At 33.9% G+C, this 20345-nt stretch overlaps 1 protein-coding gene across 1 annotated transcript; it reads right to left on the minus strand.

Moving 5' to 3' along the window:
* Nucleotides 1–479: 479 nt before the first annotated feature.
* Nucleotides 480–6415, minus strand: LOC145627686 (uncharacterized). The gene is made up of 4 exons (XM_081680043.1): nucleotides 6052–6415; nucleotides 1854–2104; nucleotides 1554–1670; nucleotides 480–941 (listed from the first exon to the last, which is right to left on the minus strand). The coding sequence occupies exons 1-4, from the start codon at nucleotides 6413–6415 to the stop codon at nucleotides 480–482; spliced, it is 1194 nt and encodes a 397-aa protein (XP_081536169.1).
* Nucleotides 6416–20345: the final 13930 nt, after the last annotated feature.

Below are 20345 nucleotides of genomic sequence, written 5' to 3' on the forward strand. Positions count from 1 at the left end.
ACTACGGAGACTAGTTTAATTGCGATGGATTTGCGACTACTGAGACTAATGTTTTTTGCGACGGATTAGCAACTACTTACGAAACAAATTTTTGCGACTACAAAACTAATTATTTGTGACAAATTAGCGACTACTGAGACTAATGATTTTGCAACTAACGAATCAGTCTCTAAACCAAATTTACAGTCGCTAAATATTTGCGACTGACGATCAATATTTGAGACCATAATTTAGCGAAAACCAATATCAATCACAAAAAAAAGGTACCCACGCATAAGTTCAAATAACCAAAATGTTAATTTTATTCAAATATCCAAAATATAATCAATTTTGTATCAATGTATTAAAAAACAATATTTAACTCATATGACTAATTCTTCCAAAAGTCACCTCCCATATAAAAAAATCTGCTTCAAATAAGAACTAATGACAATGTGAAAGACCAGTTGTTCATAAAATTACCACCAAAAAAATAAAAATCACTTAGTTGTATCACGAGAGCGGGTGACTGCAGGCGTAGGAGGCTTATAAGGATGGTAAACTTGTTTTACAAGTGATGCCATTTCCAGTAATGTTTTTTGCATAGCTAATTTTTCCTTCTTCCATGTAGCTTTTTCGATCTCATGATTTTCGACGAATTCCTTAGCACATTTTAAGCTCTCTGCCGCTATTTTTTGGCTTTCTTCCACCTTGTTATGGTTTTCTTCCGCCATCTTCTTTAGTTCTTCAACTTGAGAACTTAATTGAGAAATCATGAAAGGAGTGGAAGATGATGCAGTAGGTTGAGAAGTAGGATCGCTCTTGTAATACATTTGTGAAGCACTCCCTAAACCGTAGACTTTTCCTTTCTTTTGCCCACCTACAACCTCCAAGTAGACTTTGTCGGGGTTTATCTCAATTCCTTTGTTCTTATATTCCTCAAGTTTTTCCATATATTCTCCCTACATTAAGATATGTATTAGTAACTATGATCTCAAATGTTAAAACTTAAATAAACTAAATACATTTAAATAAAAACAACTATAATAAAAATACAAGCAATGACTTGGGACATCGTCCGAGCCTAAAACTAGTTTGGACTTCTAAAACACAATTTAATTTAATTTGAGGGTGGGTGGTGATGGTTTGGAAATTCCCGAATGTGAGGATTAGGGGTAAAAGTGTCATTTTACCTCTTAATAGATGTTCCAGATTACAAAGGTACAACTATCGGGGAACAGAGGATCAGGGGTATTTTTATTATCGTTGTTTTTTTTTTAAATAAAAGATGCAACACTTATAGCAAAATAATTTATGTAAGTCGTTATTAGTAAAAATTTCGACAGAGTCTCCTTTGTAAATTGAAGAATTCCCTCCTATAGGGTATGGCTTCAAAATAAACCTGTTTCAATTCACATTATGCCATACCACATTAATCATATGATTAATGCCGGAAAATCATTCTCATCCTCCAACTCAATCACACAAACAAATAAACAATCCATAATATCTCCAAACATTAACTACCATATATTTTTTTGTAATCTTAGAAAAATATAGAAGTATACTCATACCATGACTTTTTGAGACTTGTCACCCATCAATTCAACTTCATCATTGCCCACACAAACAGAATGAGTGCTCTCATAGACTTCAGCAGCAGTTGGTAAAATTCCATCCTTTTTCTTTGCCTTATTGTATTAGAAGAAGTTGTTAGCACTTAAAGAAAAACAACAAAAAAAATAGGGGGACATAGACTACAGAGAAATTGTAATAAAGCCAGTTTAGTCATCTATATTAGTGGCTAAAAAGTTTCTACTTGCTTCTATCTTATATTAAAAATCATAAGTTTGTTGCTAAAATCATACACTTACCATTTTTTTAACCACTTGAGGAGTAGATACGCTACCTTGGCGATGGCCAGGGTCAAACTTCTCTAATGTTTGGCCAGATAACCGATTATCTCTTGCTTGGTTAGAACGTTTTACAAAATCAGGATGCTTACGCTTATTTATGAATTCAGCTCGAACAATGTCAGTCATGAAACTAACTTTCTTATGGAGAGCCATTTTGTAAACTTGGTTCAATGTGCCCCTAAGTCGGTCCCCAGCTTTTTTGTCAAATTCTCTCCTAGCCTTAGCATCGAACTCAGGTCTCCAAGTATATGTACGCTGCATTAGAATTAACATGTAAAGTTTATAATTTAACTCAAAATAGCATATTATACATAAATCATTTTATTTCTAATTTACAACCTGATATGGCTGCAAGAGTGCAAGATATTACACAACATCACATTATAGTTAGCCAAAGCTCAATTAACTACCAAAATTTAACGATCTATCACATTAAGATACACTAAAATATTGGCATGACGAAAACCATGGGCAACTCGTGAATCAATAATCTAGTGGTCATTTGTTTTGGTCATTTGTTTGCACTATGCTAAAAGAGGAAGAGGACAAGAGTAGTCTCTGGTGGGATTAGAACTGCTGCTGCTGTGGGTCGTGGCTGTTGGAGGTGTCATGCTACTGGCACTGTGCGCATCAACACTGATGCAGCGGTGTTGGAAGGGTGGGGTGTGAGCTTGGGGGCTGTGATTAGGGACTCTGATGGCAGCATTATGGCTGTGATGGTTCGTAGTGTGAGTGCTCAGGTCCGTGTGGCAATGACAGAGGCTTTGGAAGCACGAATGGGGGTGGTTTTGGCTATGACAGAATGTCGAAGTGATTTGGGATGCAACACCATTTGAAACAAGGTTGGAGAAAGCACTTGAAAAAGAAGGCAGTGGTGAACTTTCTAATTTGTGAAAAGGAAAAAGAAGGCAGTGCCGAAGTAATTTGTGAGGTAACATTGAAGATCATAAGTCATATTTTGTCCTTTTTTATTCAAGTACCTTGGGTTGTTTGGGTGCCTATAAAATATTTAGGCATGAAGTTTAACTTCTGCTGTATAGAAATCACAGTTATTTTTTAAACATCAAACTTGTTTTGTTTTCATGTTATTTCTGAAGGTCTTGGAGTTGTGAAAAAGGTATGTAAAAGATCACAATCTTGTTTTAGCATATAATTTCCATTTTTCATATCATAGTATAATGAACTGAAACTCTTGTCTGGCAAAGATTTTTAGATTCTCTTCTATAAAGTGTAATAAACTGAAATTCTGGGCAAAAATAAGAGGGAGATGAACTTGATTGATTATATGAGAATTACCGAAGATATAATTGATATTGAGCTTTTGAGAGTATCTCTCTCAGGTACAAATTGAAACTAAAATGAAACTTGAAGACATTTACGGTCCCCAAGTAGACCAGCTCAATGACTTCTTCTAAAATGCCGAAGTAATCAATTTCCTCCTCACTTATTACACCCACACCATAATTCATAGTTGCCTTGTGCTTTCCATAATCAAAAGTGTGAAACTTAAAGGCATTGATGTCAAATTGCCTCCATGTTTTGACTTGTCTAGACGGACCCATGGCAAGTGCTCGAATCACTTCATCAGTCTCATTAGATTCGATAACCTAATTTCAAATTCAAGCCATTAATTAATAAAATATATAACCTTAGTCATATTTAGCGAATGATATGTCGAAACTTGATTGTAAAAACTTACAAAATCCTGAAACCATTTGGAAAATCCATGTGAAAACTTGCTCCAAATATCATGTAGGTCAATACCAGGATATTTTTGCATCATCGACTCTTCAAACTTCCTATAAACCTTAAAACATTAATAATCTAGCAAATTGCATAAAATAACTACCAATTATAGAAATTTGTACCTTTCATATTCTCCTAACACCCCACAATTGGAAAGAACATAGTGGTGTGCATGCTTGACTTCTTTCGAATCTAAAAACCTTGTTTGGACACCTTTGCCACGACCTTTGCTAAATTGGAATAATTCTGGTATAGTTGAATCTAGATCATCATCAACAACAACATTGCGTCCTAGATCTCTAGATTTCGTATCAACATGAGGTTAAAAGTAATAAGAACAAAAGTTAGAAATCTCTTCTACAAGATAAGCCTTGCAAATTGAGCCTTCCACTCGTGCCTTATTACCAATTTTCTTCTTCAGATGATTAAGAAATCTACAAAATAAGTTAAATTGACTCATTCACATGTAAAATTATAAATCATATAGAAGAAACTTGAAAACAATGGAGTGGCTTGGGAAAATGTATATTACCTCTCAAATGGATACATCCATCTGTATTGCACAGGACCACCCACTTTTACTTCATGTGGCAAATGAACGGGTAAATGCTCCATTGAATTGAAAAATGCATGTGGGAATATTTTCTCCAACTTGCATAAGATTTCTGGAATGTTTTTTTCTAAACGAGTCACATCATAAACTTTAATAGTGTAAGAGCATAGATCGCGAAAAAATTGGCTGATTTCAGTGACTTCTTTCCAAACATTATCAGGAAGAAGTTCTCTCATTGCAACGGGCAACAACCTTTCCATGAACACATGACAATCATGGCTTTTCATTCCATGTATCTTACATGCTTGCAAATCCACACATCTACCAAAATCAGAAGCATATCCATCCGGAAACTTAAGATCTTTTATCCATTCACACAACACTCTAAGTTGTACTTTATCAAGAGTGTATGGTGCTTTTGGGAAGATCAAGCTCCCATCATCAGATTCAATAGGCTCTAAGCTACTCCGCTTACAATATCGCTGAACATCTAGGCGAGCCTTATCTGTATCAACTGCGGTATCTTTCACATTCATTATTGTGTGGATGAGTTGATCAAAAAAATTCTTTTCAATGTGCATAACATCTAAATTATGTCGAATCAACAAATATTTTCAATAAGGAAGCTCCCAAAAGATGCTTTGCTTATGCCACCCTGTCTTAACCTTTTTTTATTTTGTCGAACGGATTTTTGGATCAATGGACTTTGGAATCTCCTTAACCTGCTCCCATAGTTGATGGCCCGTCAATATTGGAGGAGGCAATCGAGTTTCTGCTCTTTTTTTTTTAAAAAAGCAGTGCGGTTTTTTCTATAAGGATGTGTAGGTGGGAGAAATTGACGGTGACTATCAAACCATGATACTTTAGAGCCGTTGTCTAGCCAAAAAGATCTATGCTTGTCCATGCAGTATGGACAAGCCATCTTTCTCAATGTAGTCCAACCAGATAACATCCCAAACGCAGGAAAGTCACTAACCATCCATAAAAGGGCAGCTCGTAACTTGAAATTTTTCTTTGTGGATACATCATATGTCATTATACCTACTTCCCATAAAGATTTCAATTCGTCAATCAAGGGTTGCATGTACACATCCAAGTTCCCTTTTGGGTTTTTAGGACCCGGAATGAGCAAGGATAAAAACATAAACGGCTTCTTCATACATAACCATGGAGGCAAGTTATATGGGGTAACAATTACTGGCCAACAAGAATATTGCATTCTAAATTTTCCATGTGCTGAGAAACCATCTGTGCATAGACCCAATCTAACATTACAGGGCTCACTTGCAAAATCCTTGTATGTGTTATCAAGATGTTTCCATGCTTCACTATCACTTGGATGGGCGAGTGTTCCACTTACCCTAGGATTTTGTGAATGTCACTGCATTTCATTTGCAAGGTCTTTGGTCGCATAGAGCCTTTGCAACCTTGGCGCGATCGGGAAGTAGAATAACACTTTGGCCGTCACACATTTTCCACGAGAAGTCTTCTTATAACGCTCCCCCCCCCCCCCCCCCCCGCATTTCGAACACTTTTCAAGGTGAGCTTTATCCTTCCAAAATAACATGCATCCTTTAGGGCATGCATGTATCTTCTCATGAGGAAGTTCAAGGCCCTTTACCACCTTTTTAGTGTCATAGTACGTCTTGGACATTGAATTCTCATCGGGAATTACTTCACTAATGAGCGATGAAATACTATCGACACATCTATGAGGCAAGTTGTATTCACACTTCAAGCTCGTAATCCTTGAAGCCATCTCTAAAACAGATAATCAACTTCCTTCATACAATGGTTTTTGTGCGGCTGCTAACATCTCAAAAAACTTCTTAACTTGAGGATTAGGTTCTTCTTCAACATTCCGAATATCTTCATGCATTGGATCACCATCAACTTGACCAAATGCATCAATAATCATGTCAACATACGGATCCGACGGCTCATCTGATGCTTTTAAAGAATCAAAATCCTCTCCATGACAAACCCATTCATAGTAGTCATTAAGAAATCCTTTTTTATACAAATGCTCTCTTACACTTTCAACATCTAAAAAAGGAACATTTTTACACTTTGAACAAGGGCATCTGATCTTTGAAGATTCTTGAAAATCACGGTGCTGTTTAGCAAACTCAATAAACTCTCGCACGCCAATTGTGAACTCTTTTTTTAGTAGTCGACCTTCTAATCTCTCATACATCCATTTTCGATTCAATTTCTCCATGATCCTAACTGCTAAACGACATTAATACTCATACACATATATGTAATATAGTCTTCTTATATATGTAATTTATTCTTATTATATACGTTACTTAGTTATTTAGGCAATTACTTAGAAGACAAAAGAAAGATAAGCAAGAAAAGGTGCAGCAGTTAAGTCATATAGTGTATACACAATCTTTTTTCTTTATTTTTGAAACAATGGAAAAAGAAGTGTTCAATATTCATTTGGTGGGACAACATAAATATAGAGAAACAAAAAAAAAGAAACTTGATAGGAACAAAAAAAAAAAGAAACTTAATGCATCAGTGTATGTATCCACGATTCGCATATGCTTATAATGAAACAAGCATAACAAAACAATGATAGGTACAAATCAATTTATTTTACCAAATCAGGGAACAAAATTTAAGAACAGCGGAAACTACATACATCAAAATATGAAGCATCATATATGTGAGAATAGGATATCTAGTGTTTTGGAAAAATATAAGAAAAATAATCTAAAAATATTATATAGGGATTTAAGTCAGTCTGACTAATTCATTTATATAAACTCCTGTTTATAAGTTTCTGTCATATACACTATCAATTACAACATCTATATAAACATATTGCAGAGAGTATTTACATTGTCAGATATTATTCATTATGCAGTATACAATTTTGCCACAATTCTGGCACCTAAGACACAAAATTACTGCAATATAATAAATTCAAAACTAGGTAATGCAAGAAAGATTAAATATTCTATCCTTAATTACAATGTAAAATTCTTTAGGAAACCTAATCTTGGTTATTATTTATCCTCTTCATCATTGTCATTTCTATCCTTAATTACAATGTAAAAATTCATATACACTTCACTTAATTATTCTTTCAATTTCTGAAAATTATACAGAGAATTCGAACAGATCCAGACCTTGCAAACCTCAGGGCAAATGAAATCAGTCATTAAGAAATTAAAAATAATTAGGGCTTTTTGAATAATAAATCATGTTTGAATGGTTTTTTAATAATTGACTTCAAAAATAACCCAAAAATTCGCAATTGCCTGTAAAAAAAAATCAATTCAATCTTCGTAATGAACCAGATTAAATTCAATTCAATCAATGCACAACTCATTTAATTCGCAATTCAATCAATTCGAAATTTAAAATCAATTCGCAATTTGCAAACGAAACTAGACTAAAATTAAAAAATTGGACAAAATACTCAATTATACTAAATCGCAATTAGCAAATTGCAATAAGAGAAATATTGAATGGACACTAGGAAGAGGAAGCATGCGACTAACCGGAGAGGAGATGGATGGCGCAACGGCGACCGATGAAGACGACGAGGGTTTGATATGAATTTCTAAATTGCACTGCTCTGGCCTTCGTTTTTTGTCTTTTTTTTTTTTTTTTTTGTGAGGATGAAGAGTATCGAGTAGCACTGTTTGTAAATAAGGAGTGATGAATTTTTTTTTTAAGGAAGGAGTGATATAATTGTTTATTGTGTTTTTTGGCGGCAACAACTTATTGTACTACTTTTACTAAGGGTTTTTATATTTCCGTACCAAAAAAAAAACTTATTATATATTAAGGTTTTAATTCCTTTTTAATAAATTTTAAAAACAATAGTAGCAACTACCATGTTAGTTGCAATATTAGTCGCAAATTTAAAAAAAAATTGTTTCAAATTTGTTAGCCTTAGCAACTGCAATTTAGTCGCAAAAAGTTGTAAGAATGTCGCAGATTAGCGACTGCATAGCAACTATTATAAAATATGTTGCAAAATTTGCGACAACTCATTTTTTGCAGTCGCAAAAATAATTTTTGCAACTAATTATTATGGTAGTCGCAAATATTAGTTGCTAATTAGCGACTGCATAGCAACTACTGCAAAATCAGTTGCAAAATTTGCGACTGTTCGTCTTTTTCAGTCACAAAAATAATTTTTGCAACTAATTATTATGGTAGTCGCAAAAATCAGTTGTTAATTCATCTTTTTCTTGTAGTGGCGCATCAATTCCTAATTTTTTTTTAAATGATATATTTTAAAATTTGGTATATAGATTATAAATTTATCTTAAAATTCAATAAACAACCCGGGCATCGCACGGGGCACAAAACTAGTATATATATATATATATATATATATATATATATATTGTTACCAATCAAAGTTTAAAGCATTTTTAATGAGTTATAATGTTAATAAGAATTATATCTAACTAGCCTTCTGACTCGTGCAATGCACGGGTTGTTTGTATAATGTAAATAATTATTTTTTAATATATGTATTTTGGAAAATGAATAGTTTATAAAGGAAAAGAAGAGGTAGATAATTGTAGAACATTTAAGTTGGTGGAAAGTGAGTCAAACAACACTGGTACATGTATTGAATTAAAGCTTTTTTTTTTTTTTTTAAATATGAGAAAGGGGATTAAAAAAAGATCAAATGAGGTGATATGTGACATTGTTAAAAAAAGAAGTTTACATGTCGCATCATAGGGATGATGACAACATTCATACAAGTATAGATATAGATTCAACAGATTATTTTTGTAGAAATATGTATAATATTTGTATAATATGTGTATAGCTATACTTAGTGCAGGAGTAGTTTTTATTTTTGTCTGTTTCTTTCCTTGACAGCAGCCATGAGCTGTAGCTTTGTCTTGTAGTGATCAAGGTGTGTATATATTAATGAGAAGTAGATCTTTCTAGGGTTGAGAGCCCCTGAAATTATTCTTCCGCCTCCATTCACTAACAAAACGTTCTTGCTGAACACACAAAACCAAATACACTCTGATTTTCTTCATGGTATCAGAGCTCACCAGGTTGTGAGATTGAACAAAATTGAAGCTTTCTGAAATGGAAAGTTTGAATCTAGCCAAACACTGAACCGAATATCAAAGTTTTAATCTTTGATCTTAAAAGTTTAAATTCGTGAAATAGAAACACATAATGGAGGGTAAGCAAGTTGTTCCTTATGCTTATCCTTATTATTTGGGAAGCTCGGATAACTCGAACACACCATTGGGAACGATTGTCTTCAATGGAAAGAACTATGTCAGCTGGAGCAAAAGTGTGAGGATGGCTCTAGGGGCAAAGAACAAACTTGGATTCATCGAGGGTAAGATATCTAAACCAAATGTTTCTTCTGATGATTATAATCAGTGGATAAGGAATGATTGCATGATTAGATGTTGGTTATCTGCTAGTGTAACACCACAAATTGCTGAACAAATGTTGATAGTGAACTCAGCTAGAGAGTTTTGGACTGAATTAGTTGAGAGATTTGGGCAGTCAAATGCTCCTCAGATCTATATGCTTAGGAAAGAATTGAATGGGTTGAAACAGAACAACATGAGTGTTTCAGAATATTTTGGGAAGCTTAAGGCTGGATGGGATCAGCTTAGTAGTCTGGAAGGAATGCCTGAATGCACATGTGGTATTTTTTAATAAATGCACATGTAATGTAATGAAGAAGTTGTTGGAAAGAGAAGAGAAGAAGAAAGTGATGGATTTCTTGATGGGATTGAATGTTGGTTATGATAACTAGAAAGAAAACATCATAGGCATGGATCCATTGCCTAGTGTTAATAGAGCACATCAGATGGTTTTACAAGTTGAAAAGCAGAAGGAAATATCAGGATTGGATGAAATAGGATAAGAGGTAAGTGCTTTACTAGCTGCTAATTAAGCCATTCCATGGAAATAGGCAGAACAAGCTGCTAAGCCATTCCATGGAAATAGGCAGAACAACAATTAGAATCACAGGAATAATTATCAGAATGGTAATTATCAGAGAAGAGAGACCAAGGAAGAAAAGCAAAAGAAGTGATGTGAAAACTGCAAAATGAAGGGACATACAATAGATGGATATGATGCTTCAAGATTTATGGGTATCCAGATTGGTTTAAGAACAATCCAAAGGGAAAGACATGAGTGAAATATGCTACAAATGTGTCTAGAACAGGACAGTGCATTGAGGATGATCCTCTTAAATCATCTGAACAAGGACAGTTGAGCAATGGTGAGAAACCAGATTCTGAGATGCTGAACGCAGTGGTGCAGCAGGTAATGAAGGTGATGAATCAGAAGCAGCAAGGTCAGGTAAGCAGTTCAAGTAATGCAGTGAGTGTGAGAAATTTTGCAGGTATTGTCTCAACCTCAAATGCTTGTGCACTTTATGAGAATGTGGATAAAAGTGGTTGGTTGATAGACTCAGGAGCATCTGATCACATGACTAGTGATAGGAAATTATTTTGTGACATAAGAAATTTAAGAAAGCATGTTAGTATTGGAATGCTTGATGGAACAATTAGAAATGTGAAAGAAATGGGAACTGTGAAACTGAATGAACATATAATTCTTAGAAATGTGCTGCATATACTTGAGTTCAAGCATAATTTACTATAAGTAAGTAAGTTGATGGAGCAAACAAAATTGAAGCTGATGTTCACTGATTATGGGTGTCTATTTCAGGACCCTTCTAGTAGAGAGGTAGTTGGATATGGAGAGAAGAGTGGAGGACTTTACAAGCTAAGGCTGGACAAGAGGTCTGAGAGAACAGAAGAAAGAAGAAATGGAGTAGAGAAGGAGCAGAATAAGGCTAATGTAATGGCTTGTAAGAAGAAAGTTTTGAGTAGTAAATCTAGAGGAAATTTAGATTTATTACATGCAAGATTAGGACATACTTCTTTATCCAAGATGAAACATTTGAGTATTTGTGATTGTAATGGGGTCTCTGAATATTTTTGTGATACATGTTGTTTGGCAAAACACCACAAATTACCTTTTAATTCAAGTTATTCAATTGCAAATGCTATCTTTGATTTGGTTCATATGGATTTGTGGGGACCATATAGAACTAAGAATGTCACAAGGGCAAGTTATTTCCTCACAATCTTGGATGATTATTCAAGAGTGACTTGGACTTATTTGGTGTCAAATAAGGAACAGGTTAGACAGGTGCTGCAAATGTTCATTGCATATGTGCAGAATCATTTTAGTACTTCTATTAAAGTGATAAGAAGTTACAATGGGACTGAAATATTTCAGTCAGAGTGTTCCACAATAATGAAAGAAAAGGGAATTTTTCATCAAAGGAGTGTTGCAGGAAACCCTCAGCAGAATGGGAGAGTTGAAAGAAAACATAGGCATTTGATAGAGACAGCTAGGGTAATTAGAATACATGCTGGGTTACCTAAAAATATGTGGGGAGAGTGTGTGCTAGCAGAAACTCATATCATCAACCTGTTGCCTAGTGTAGTATTGAAATGGGAGATACCTTTTGAGAGACTGATGAAGAGAAAGGCAAGATATGAGCATCTGAAAGTGATAGGGTGCCTATTAGGCCTGTTCACGGATCGGATATCCGATTCATCGGATGTCAGAAATTGAAATCCGAATCCGATCCAAAAATTTCGGATATCCAATATCCGATATCCGAAATCATTCGGATCGGATATTTCGGATATCCATTATCCAATGTTTAATGAAAACTCAAAATTTTATGGTTGTATTCTTGTAATCCTGTACGGCTGTACCTGTTAATCCTGCACTATTTTTTTTTTTGAAAAACCTGTACAATAATTGTAGTAGTCTTTTTTGCAAATTAAATTAATTAAAAAAAACCATTAAATAAACTCCTCAAATACAAGCAGAACTGCAGTAGCATACTAGCAATCTTAGTGCATTACAAAACCAACTCCTCAAATTAAAAATACAAAGCTTAATAAAGTCTCAATATTACAAAGTTTACCAAAGTCTCAATATTACATTTTACTAAATAATAAAAACAGCAGCAAAAAAAAAAAAAAAAAAAAAACAGTAGCAATAATACTACCAGAAACATCAATTTTACAATACAAGCATTTTGATCTTTCAACCCCATTTTTATTGATTTTCTCAAAATGTTCCCAAAGCCAAGATCGTTTTTTTTTTACCTTTACTTGGAGCAGCTTCTTCGTTTGGTCTTTTATTTGAATTAGGAACATCTTGAACTTCTGGTTCAGATTGTGGAGTTGGATTTTCTGGAATTTGTGTACCTTCCTCATTCAAAGGAGTGGCACTCTCACTCGTCATATCAACGGTTTCATCCATTTACCTACAATTATTCACATACAATTACAATATAAGAATCTGAATTCTCCAACAAAAACTTAAACTCACATAATTATGTTGAGGAGTATAAAGCACTAAAGCAGTAACAGAAAATATGAATTTGAACAAAAATTAACAAAGAAGTAAGAAATTCAGAAAATAAGCAACAAAAAATAAGCACGAAATTCAGAAAATAAGCAATAAAAATTCAACAAAATTAACACAAATAGATAGAAAACTAGATGAGTAAGATGACAAATAAACTAGCAGAAAACTACAAACAATAATTTGACAAAAAATTAACACAAATAGATAGAAAAAAGTCAGATAAAAAATCGATATTCCAAACAAATACTAGTAGATCGAAAATCTAACAAACAACCAATTTTCCCAACAAATAGAACGAAATTTAGATAACAAAACGAAATTTACAACACATATTAAAATAAAATTGACAGGAAAACCACCTAAAACATCAAAACAATGAATTCGAACTACATACCGGAGAGGCGGAGATTAGCCGAGCAAATACGAGTAGTACGAGATCTGGGCGAGTGTACTGAAGGAGATCTGGAGCGTGGTGGACTGGTGGTGGGGTGGGGTGGCGCCGTGGCAGTGGGGTGGGGTGGGGTGGTCATGACTCGTGGCAGCTTGAGGCCTTGAGCGGCTGAGCGTAGAGAGGGAAAGGGAAGAATTTAGGGTTTTTAGGAATTTAGTGAGAGAAAGTGAATAAGGTAAAAGGTACTGAATAGGTTGTCTATTGATTATTAATTTTTTTTAATAATATTTATTTTTTTAAAATAAAAATATATTTAATTTCAATATTTACCCTGTAAATTATCGGATATCCGATATCCGGTATTTTTCGGATATCCGATATCCGATATCTGATATCCGATATTTTTCGGATATCGGATATCCGAAAATTTAGAAATCAATATCCGAAATTGTATTCGATATCCGATTTTTCGGATCGGAAATGAAAACTCGGATCGGATATCCTAAAATTCGGATCGGTTGCGGATCGGATTTTCGGATTCTCGGATAGTTTTGTACAGGCCTAGTGCCTATGCTATGCTAGTAACAGGCATAGAAAAGGGGATAAATTTGTTGCTAAGGCAACTAGATGTGTTCTGATTGGATATCCTAGTGATCAAAAGGGATTTGAAGTATTTGATCTAGAGTCAAAACAGATATTTGTATCTAGAGATGTAAATTTCAAAGAAAATATTTTTCCTTGTAAGCAAAGTGACAAAGAAAATGCTGAAATTCCTAGAAGCATTGATCTGAATTTTGAGACATCAGATGAGATGTCTACTGACAATATTTTGCAGGAAATTCCTTTAAGAGAAGAGGAAGAGCAAGTTGAAGTTGTGCCTGAAGAGCAACATGAGGTGTTAGAACAATGGACTCAGATCCTAGAGGAAGACATAAATGAAGAGATGGGAGATCAAGAGCAGGATGATCATAGAGATCATGAACAGAACATGGAACAAGAAGCTTTAAGGAGATATGTAAGGGATAGAAGACCACCTTCAAAATTTAAGGGTTTTAAATGTGATAAAAGGCTGTAACAATTCAAAGTTATAAATCAAGAAGCTGAGCCAAGAAATGTCAATCTAGTGCATATTACTCTTGATAACAAGGAGTACTATACACCAGATTACATTGTGTCCCTTAACAATATGATGAGGATAGATCAACCAAACACATACAGAGAAGCTTCAAAGGATCCAAGATGGGTCAAAGCAATGCAAGAAGAGTTGTAGGCAATAGACAACAATGGAACATGGGAGGTAGTTGACTTGCCAAAGGGAAAGAAAGCCATTGATAGTAAATGGGTTTATGCTGTGAAATTGGATTCAAATGGGAGGATTGTGAGACTGAAGGAAAGGTTAGTTGCTAGAGGAGATAGACAAGTGGAAGGGAAGGATTACAAGGCCACATTCTCACCAGTTGCTAAATTTGCAAGTGTAAGACTTATAATTGCACTAGCAACTGCAAGAAACTGGAATTTACATAAATTGGATGTAAATAATGCATTTTTGCATGGATACTTAGAAGAAGAAGTATATTTGAAGATACCAGATGGATATATGAGTGGAACAAAGGATAAAGTATGCAAATTAAGGAAGAGTTTGTATGGGTTGAAGCAAGCTTCAAGGCAATGGAATATTGAACTCAAATCATTTTTGATAGAAAATGGTTTCAAGCAGTGTAGAAGAGATTACTCCTTGTTTGTGAGAACAGAAAATGGTAAAACTTGTATCATCTGGGTGTATGTTGATGATTTGATTATCACTGGTGTTGATGAAGAAACAATTGCTTCCATGAAAAGCAAACTGGATAGTGCCTTTACTATAAAGGATTTGGGATTCTTGAGGTATTTTTGGGAATTGAGATAGCTAGAGGTGAAGGAGGTACAATTATCAACCAAATAAAATATGCTCTAGACATTTTCAGAGATAGTGGAATTGAAGGATGTACACCATGTACGTTTCCTTTTCCAAAGGGAGTTAAGTTATCAACAGAAACAGGAGAATTGCTTGAGGATCCTGAGAGTTATAGAAGATTGGTGGGAAGGCTGCTATATTTGAACTTGATAAGACTTGATTTGTCCTTCTCAGTTCAACAACTAAGTCAGTATTTGAGTTGTCCTAGAAATCCACAAATTTTTAGGCTGCTCTGCATGTTGTGAAATACATGAAAGGAACGGTTGATCTAGGATTATTTTATCCTAGTAACACTGATCATACATTGTCAGCCTATAGTGATGCAGACTGGGGAAGTTGTGCTTTTAGTGGAAGATCTTTGACTGGATTTTGTGTATTCTTGGGAGGTGCTTTGGTTTCATGGAAAACGAAGAAGCAAAAGGTAGTCTCAAAATCATCTTGTGAAGCAGAGTTTCGAAGTATGTCACAAACCACAAGTGAGATAGCATGGATAGTTGGTTTATTTGAAGATTTGGGATAGGATTTGCCTCTTCCTGTCACCTTATTTTGTGATAATAAATCAGCAGAGTATATTGCACATAATCCAGCACTCCATGACAGAACAAAGCATCTCAAATTAGACTGCTATTATATTCGAGATAATATTGAAGATGGTACCATTACTACCTGTCATGTTAAATCTTCTCTTCAATTGGCTGACATTCTCACTAAATCTCTTCCTGCACATCAACATTGGTTTGTATCGTCCAAGTTAGGACTTGCTACTTTGTCCCAAGTCCAACTTGAAGGAGGGGGTGTAGAAATATGTATAGTATTTGCATAATATGTGTATAGCTATACTTAATGGAGGAGTAGTTTTTATTTTTGTCTGTTTCTTTCCTTGACAACAACCATGAGCTGTAGCTTTGTCTTGTAGTGATCAAGGTGTGTATATATTAATAAGAAACAGATCTTTCTAGGGTTGAGAGCCCCGGAAATTATTCTTCCGCCTCTATTCACTAACAAAACATTCTTGTTGAACACACAAAACCAAATACACTCTGGTTTTCTTCAATTTTCAAAAGACTTAAAATACTAGAACAAGACTCAACATTCATACAAGTATAAATTTCTCATTACTCTGGTGAAATACAACCTAATCAATAAACGATACAATAAACATTAGGGGTCCTTGCGCAGATATATGTCACGGATTAGCTTGATGAATTGCGAGCTCAGCTAAGAGGCGGCGGTGGAGAACTAATTATCCAGTTTCGCGGTGGATTACGAAATGGCGCTGGAGGCAATCGTGGTCGCTCCCTCTTGCTTACGGTGCTTAATCCCTTTACGTTTGGAATTTCCGCGGGAAGTTGATCAATTCTATTGTTGGACAACCTTCGTCCTGTGACAACTTCACACACTACAGCATATAATAACATTAGTAGCATAAAATATGCTAGGGAAAATTTCATTGCTCTAATAGAATAATACTAATAATTATTCTAATATGATATCTAGATGAATAATTATATTATAGATGTAACTATATTATGTAATAATAATTGATGAAATAATCAAGAAGATGAAAATATAATAGATACATACATACGAAGTATTGTAAGGATTTTATAGAAGAGCGAGCAAGTAATTTAATGATAATGTGGGCGATACTGCACTACTGCGGTAGGTGTGGCCGTGTGAAGGGGGTCTTCAACTTGATGATTAAATACACTTTTTTTTTGGTAGAAAGCGGAGCAATATATGTTCAAATAAACTTAATTTGAATATATGTTGCTAAAGTGCCTAAACACGTCTTACCCGGAAGTGGTCTTAATTTATTTATACTTTATTGGTCCAATATTTTTTATTTTTCTCGCTCTCCTCTATATCTACTTTTAAATAGTACTCCGTTGTACTTTACTAGGTTAGGCCATGATGCACGATTTTAACAAATATTTATTTATTTATTTGTGTGTAATATGTAGTCTAAATAATTTCAACACAATCTAATAAATAGATAAATTAATAGAGTGAAAACCTCAATTCATATAATCTATGTAAAAATGTAATATATATATATATATATATATATATATATATATATATATATGATAGAAAAATAATAGCAGGAAAATAAAATAATCCGACCACATTTTTTTTACTCCATTAAAAATTGTGTAAAAGTATAAAAGTTATTAGGAAAATGTATGATTGATTTAACATTTTCAAACTTTAACTTTTATTTATGTTGAAAAAAAATAATGAAACAGAGTATCATTTTTAGTTTTGGTTGGAAATTTTTTTATAAGAGATTGACACGTAGATAATAATGATGTCAGCGACAATTATTTTTATTATAGTTATAGATTCGTTTCCCTAAAAAAAATTACTTAAATTTTTTTTTAATGTATTACTTGAGATTTCGCACTACAATTAGGGGCGAGCAAAAGTTCAGGGTACCATGAATCAAATTAGGATCCTATTAAGAACCGCAGAGTCTGGAACCGAAAAGAGGTTTCGATTTCGGGTAGTAAAATAGGGAACCTGTTGCAGTAGGTTTTGGTTCAGGTTCTCGATTTTTTGGAACTGGAACATGAAGGGTACCCTGTAACCTAATAAAAGTGTTACTTAAGCCCAAATCATATTTCAATTAAAGCTCAATTTGTACTTAATATAAATAAAAACATATGTTATAACTTATAAATTTAAGCAACTATTTTTTGGAACCGAAAATATAAATTAAAGCTCAATTTGGTAAGCAACTATTTTTAGTTTGTTATATTAACAACCTATAAATTTATGATCCTACAATTATTTTTTTTTTAAAAAAAAATTGCAAATAAGTACGAAATATTGTAAAAGACAGGGTACCCCGAATCGAAATTGGAACTTGTAGGTTCCGATTTCGATTACAATTTTCAGGATTGTTCTGCAGGTTCCAGTTCCGATTCTCATTTTAAAAAACTTGTTACAATAGGTTCCGATTCCAACATGAGTACCTTATCATGTTCACCGTCACCCCTACTACTATTCATATTTTATCTTTAACTTGGATTTTTTTTACTAGTAAATAATTTATAAACAAGATTATTGAATACATTGTTAGATCTTACAACATCTATTTTCATAAAATATATTTTTTAATTATTTTAATTAATATCTAATTAAATATATTAAAGGTTAAAGCTATACTGTGTCTCGAGAAGCATGAACACTCAAGTGATGCATTTAGAAAAACAGAGGGAGTATATACTATAGAGTAATCCGTACTTCTTCTGTTCTCTTCTAATTGCAATGTTTGAAAATTTGCAATGTCCACACAATTTTGTTTGACTACCTTTATTGAATTTTATATAATGAATAGGAGAAATTATAAATAAATAAAAAAAAATAAAAAATAAAAAAAAAAAAAAAAAAAAAAGTAAACTCCGTAAACCAGCGTCAATTAGCTCAAAACAAGCTAGTCTTTTGATCAACTAAGAATGGAATAAGTTGAACTTTTAAGAGTTATCATTATTTGCTTTAATATTAGTATGTAATCTGTTTGTATCAAAAAAAAAAAAAAAAAAGAGTTATCATTAATTACCTAAAACCTGCCTAACAAGTCAATTTTAATTTTTTTTTTTATATATTCCTCAACCCACTACAACCAATCAACCATAACAGTACAACCACCCAATCACCGTAACCCAACACGGTCAAGCAATTCAACAAACCACCTACTACAGTCACCAAAACCACTTAAAGTAGAAATTTTCTATAGCATAAAAGCAATAAAGAAAAAATCATTTCAAAACAGAAGTTGATAGAAAAAATAAACAGAGTAAGGTCATGTTCTCTTACGTTGAAATTCAGTTCAGTTTAGTTCAGTTCAGTTCATCTCTATTCCGTTCAGTTCAGTTTAGTTCAGTTCAGTTCAGATCTCAATTTCCTTCTCTTATAAAATATTCATTTCAGTTCAGCTCAGTTCAGTTCAGTCAATGAGAACAAGCCCTAAGTATTAACTTTGGTCACGTATACCATATCAAATTTTCTGATTTAGAGAGAATACATGATTACTCCGCAATTATAAAACCATAAATTATACGGAGTTACTCTTTTCTTTTTTTTTTTAATGTGCACGTACGCACTATGTTTTATATGTACTTCACTACGTGTGCCTCAAGTAGCAACTTGTGGGCCGTAATGTAACAAAGAAACCAAAAATAAGGGTTTTTCATCTACCTAGCTAGTAATCCTATGGTATTCACTTTTTCAAGTTGTGTTCCTCCCTTTTCAAACTTCAGCTATAACCTCAAGGTACATTAATTGATTACGCTGTAACCTTCACATTATCCTACGTTAATGGTCATTGTTAGTGGACCCTTTGAGTGCTTTTTAATATTATTTTTTTTTAATTATTTGAGTGTTGAAAAAATCACGTTAAAGGTTTTAATGGTTTTTTTTTGTTATAAAGGGATCACACTGAGCTCAGATTTGACAAAAATAACATTAAAGCCCCGTTTTGTGAATTATGATTTTAACAACGAAATTTAACTCACAAAACGGGGCTTTTACGTTAATATTTTGCCAAATTCGAGCTTAATTCGGACCTATAAGAGCTCAAATGACCCCTATAAGGTCTAACAAAATATTTTTTAGCACACAAATCAAGAAAAATAATTTTAATGGGTGTAAAGTGGGCTCCACTAACAGTAATAGTTAATGAAAAATTAACGCCAAAGTTACAATGTAATCACTTAATGTACCTCGGGGTTAAGCCGTGAAAGTGTGAAAAGAGGAGGACACGGCATGAAAAAGTGAATACCAAAGGGTTATTGCGTTGAAAAACCCAAAAAAGTTAATCAAAGGTTATGGCCAAAAAAAAAACCTACTTGTATAAATTTCAATATTGCCGGTATACATGTAGCAAGAATAACAAAAAAAACCAGTAAGAGATACCCAGATCAGCCTCCGTAATACGGTGGCGGAGGTGGTACTAAATCGCTCGGAGGATGAAAAGGCGGTGAATATATCGGTAAAGCCGGTGGTAATTTGTAACAACCAGATGGTGGTGACGGTGGTGGTGGAGGACGAGGTGGCGCGCGCTTAAAGTGAACAGGCACATTACGCTTAGGAGGAGGCGGTGCTTTAATAGGACGTGATCTTCGCATCACCGTACGTAATGAAATCGTACCTCTAGGAAAATCAGCTTCTTCTGTTGATGCAACACCAAAAATTAATACTTGTACTTCATTAAGCATGAAAATAGAAAATAATATGAGCCAACAAATTCTAACACCCATTTTTGTAAGGGTAGAAAAGAATATTCGGTAATAGTGTAGTAGTAGGCTAGTAGCTACACCTGAATTTGAATATGATACGGAGTCAAGTATTATTTTCAACGAAGACACCATTTTT

The sequence above is a fragment of the Chenopodium album genome, chromosome 4 (assembly GCF_948465745.1).
Source record: "Chenopodium album chromosome 4, dcCheAlbu1.1, whole genome shotgun sequence".
Classification (NCBI taxonomy): Eukaryota; Viridiplantae; Streptophyta; class Magnoliopsida; order Caryophyllales; family Amaranthaceae; genus Chenopodium; species Chenopodium album.

Bases quoted from the DNA above. Each gene is read 5' to 3' on its own strand.
- LOC145627686 (XM_081680043.1), bottom strand. From the start codon at position 6,415: ATGGAGAAATTGAATCGAAAATGGATGTATGAGAGATTAGAAGGTCGA. The intron at 2,105-6,051 runs TTGAAGAAGAAC...AGGCTAGGAGAG, and splicing joins GCATGAAGATATTCGGAATG to AATTTGACAAAAAAGCTGGG. The intron at 942-1,553 runs GTATGAGTATAC...ATCTTAATGTAG, and splicing joins ACAAGTCTCAAAAAGTCATG to GGAGAATATATGGAAAAACT.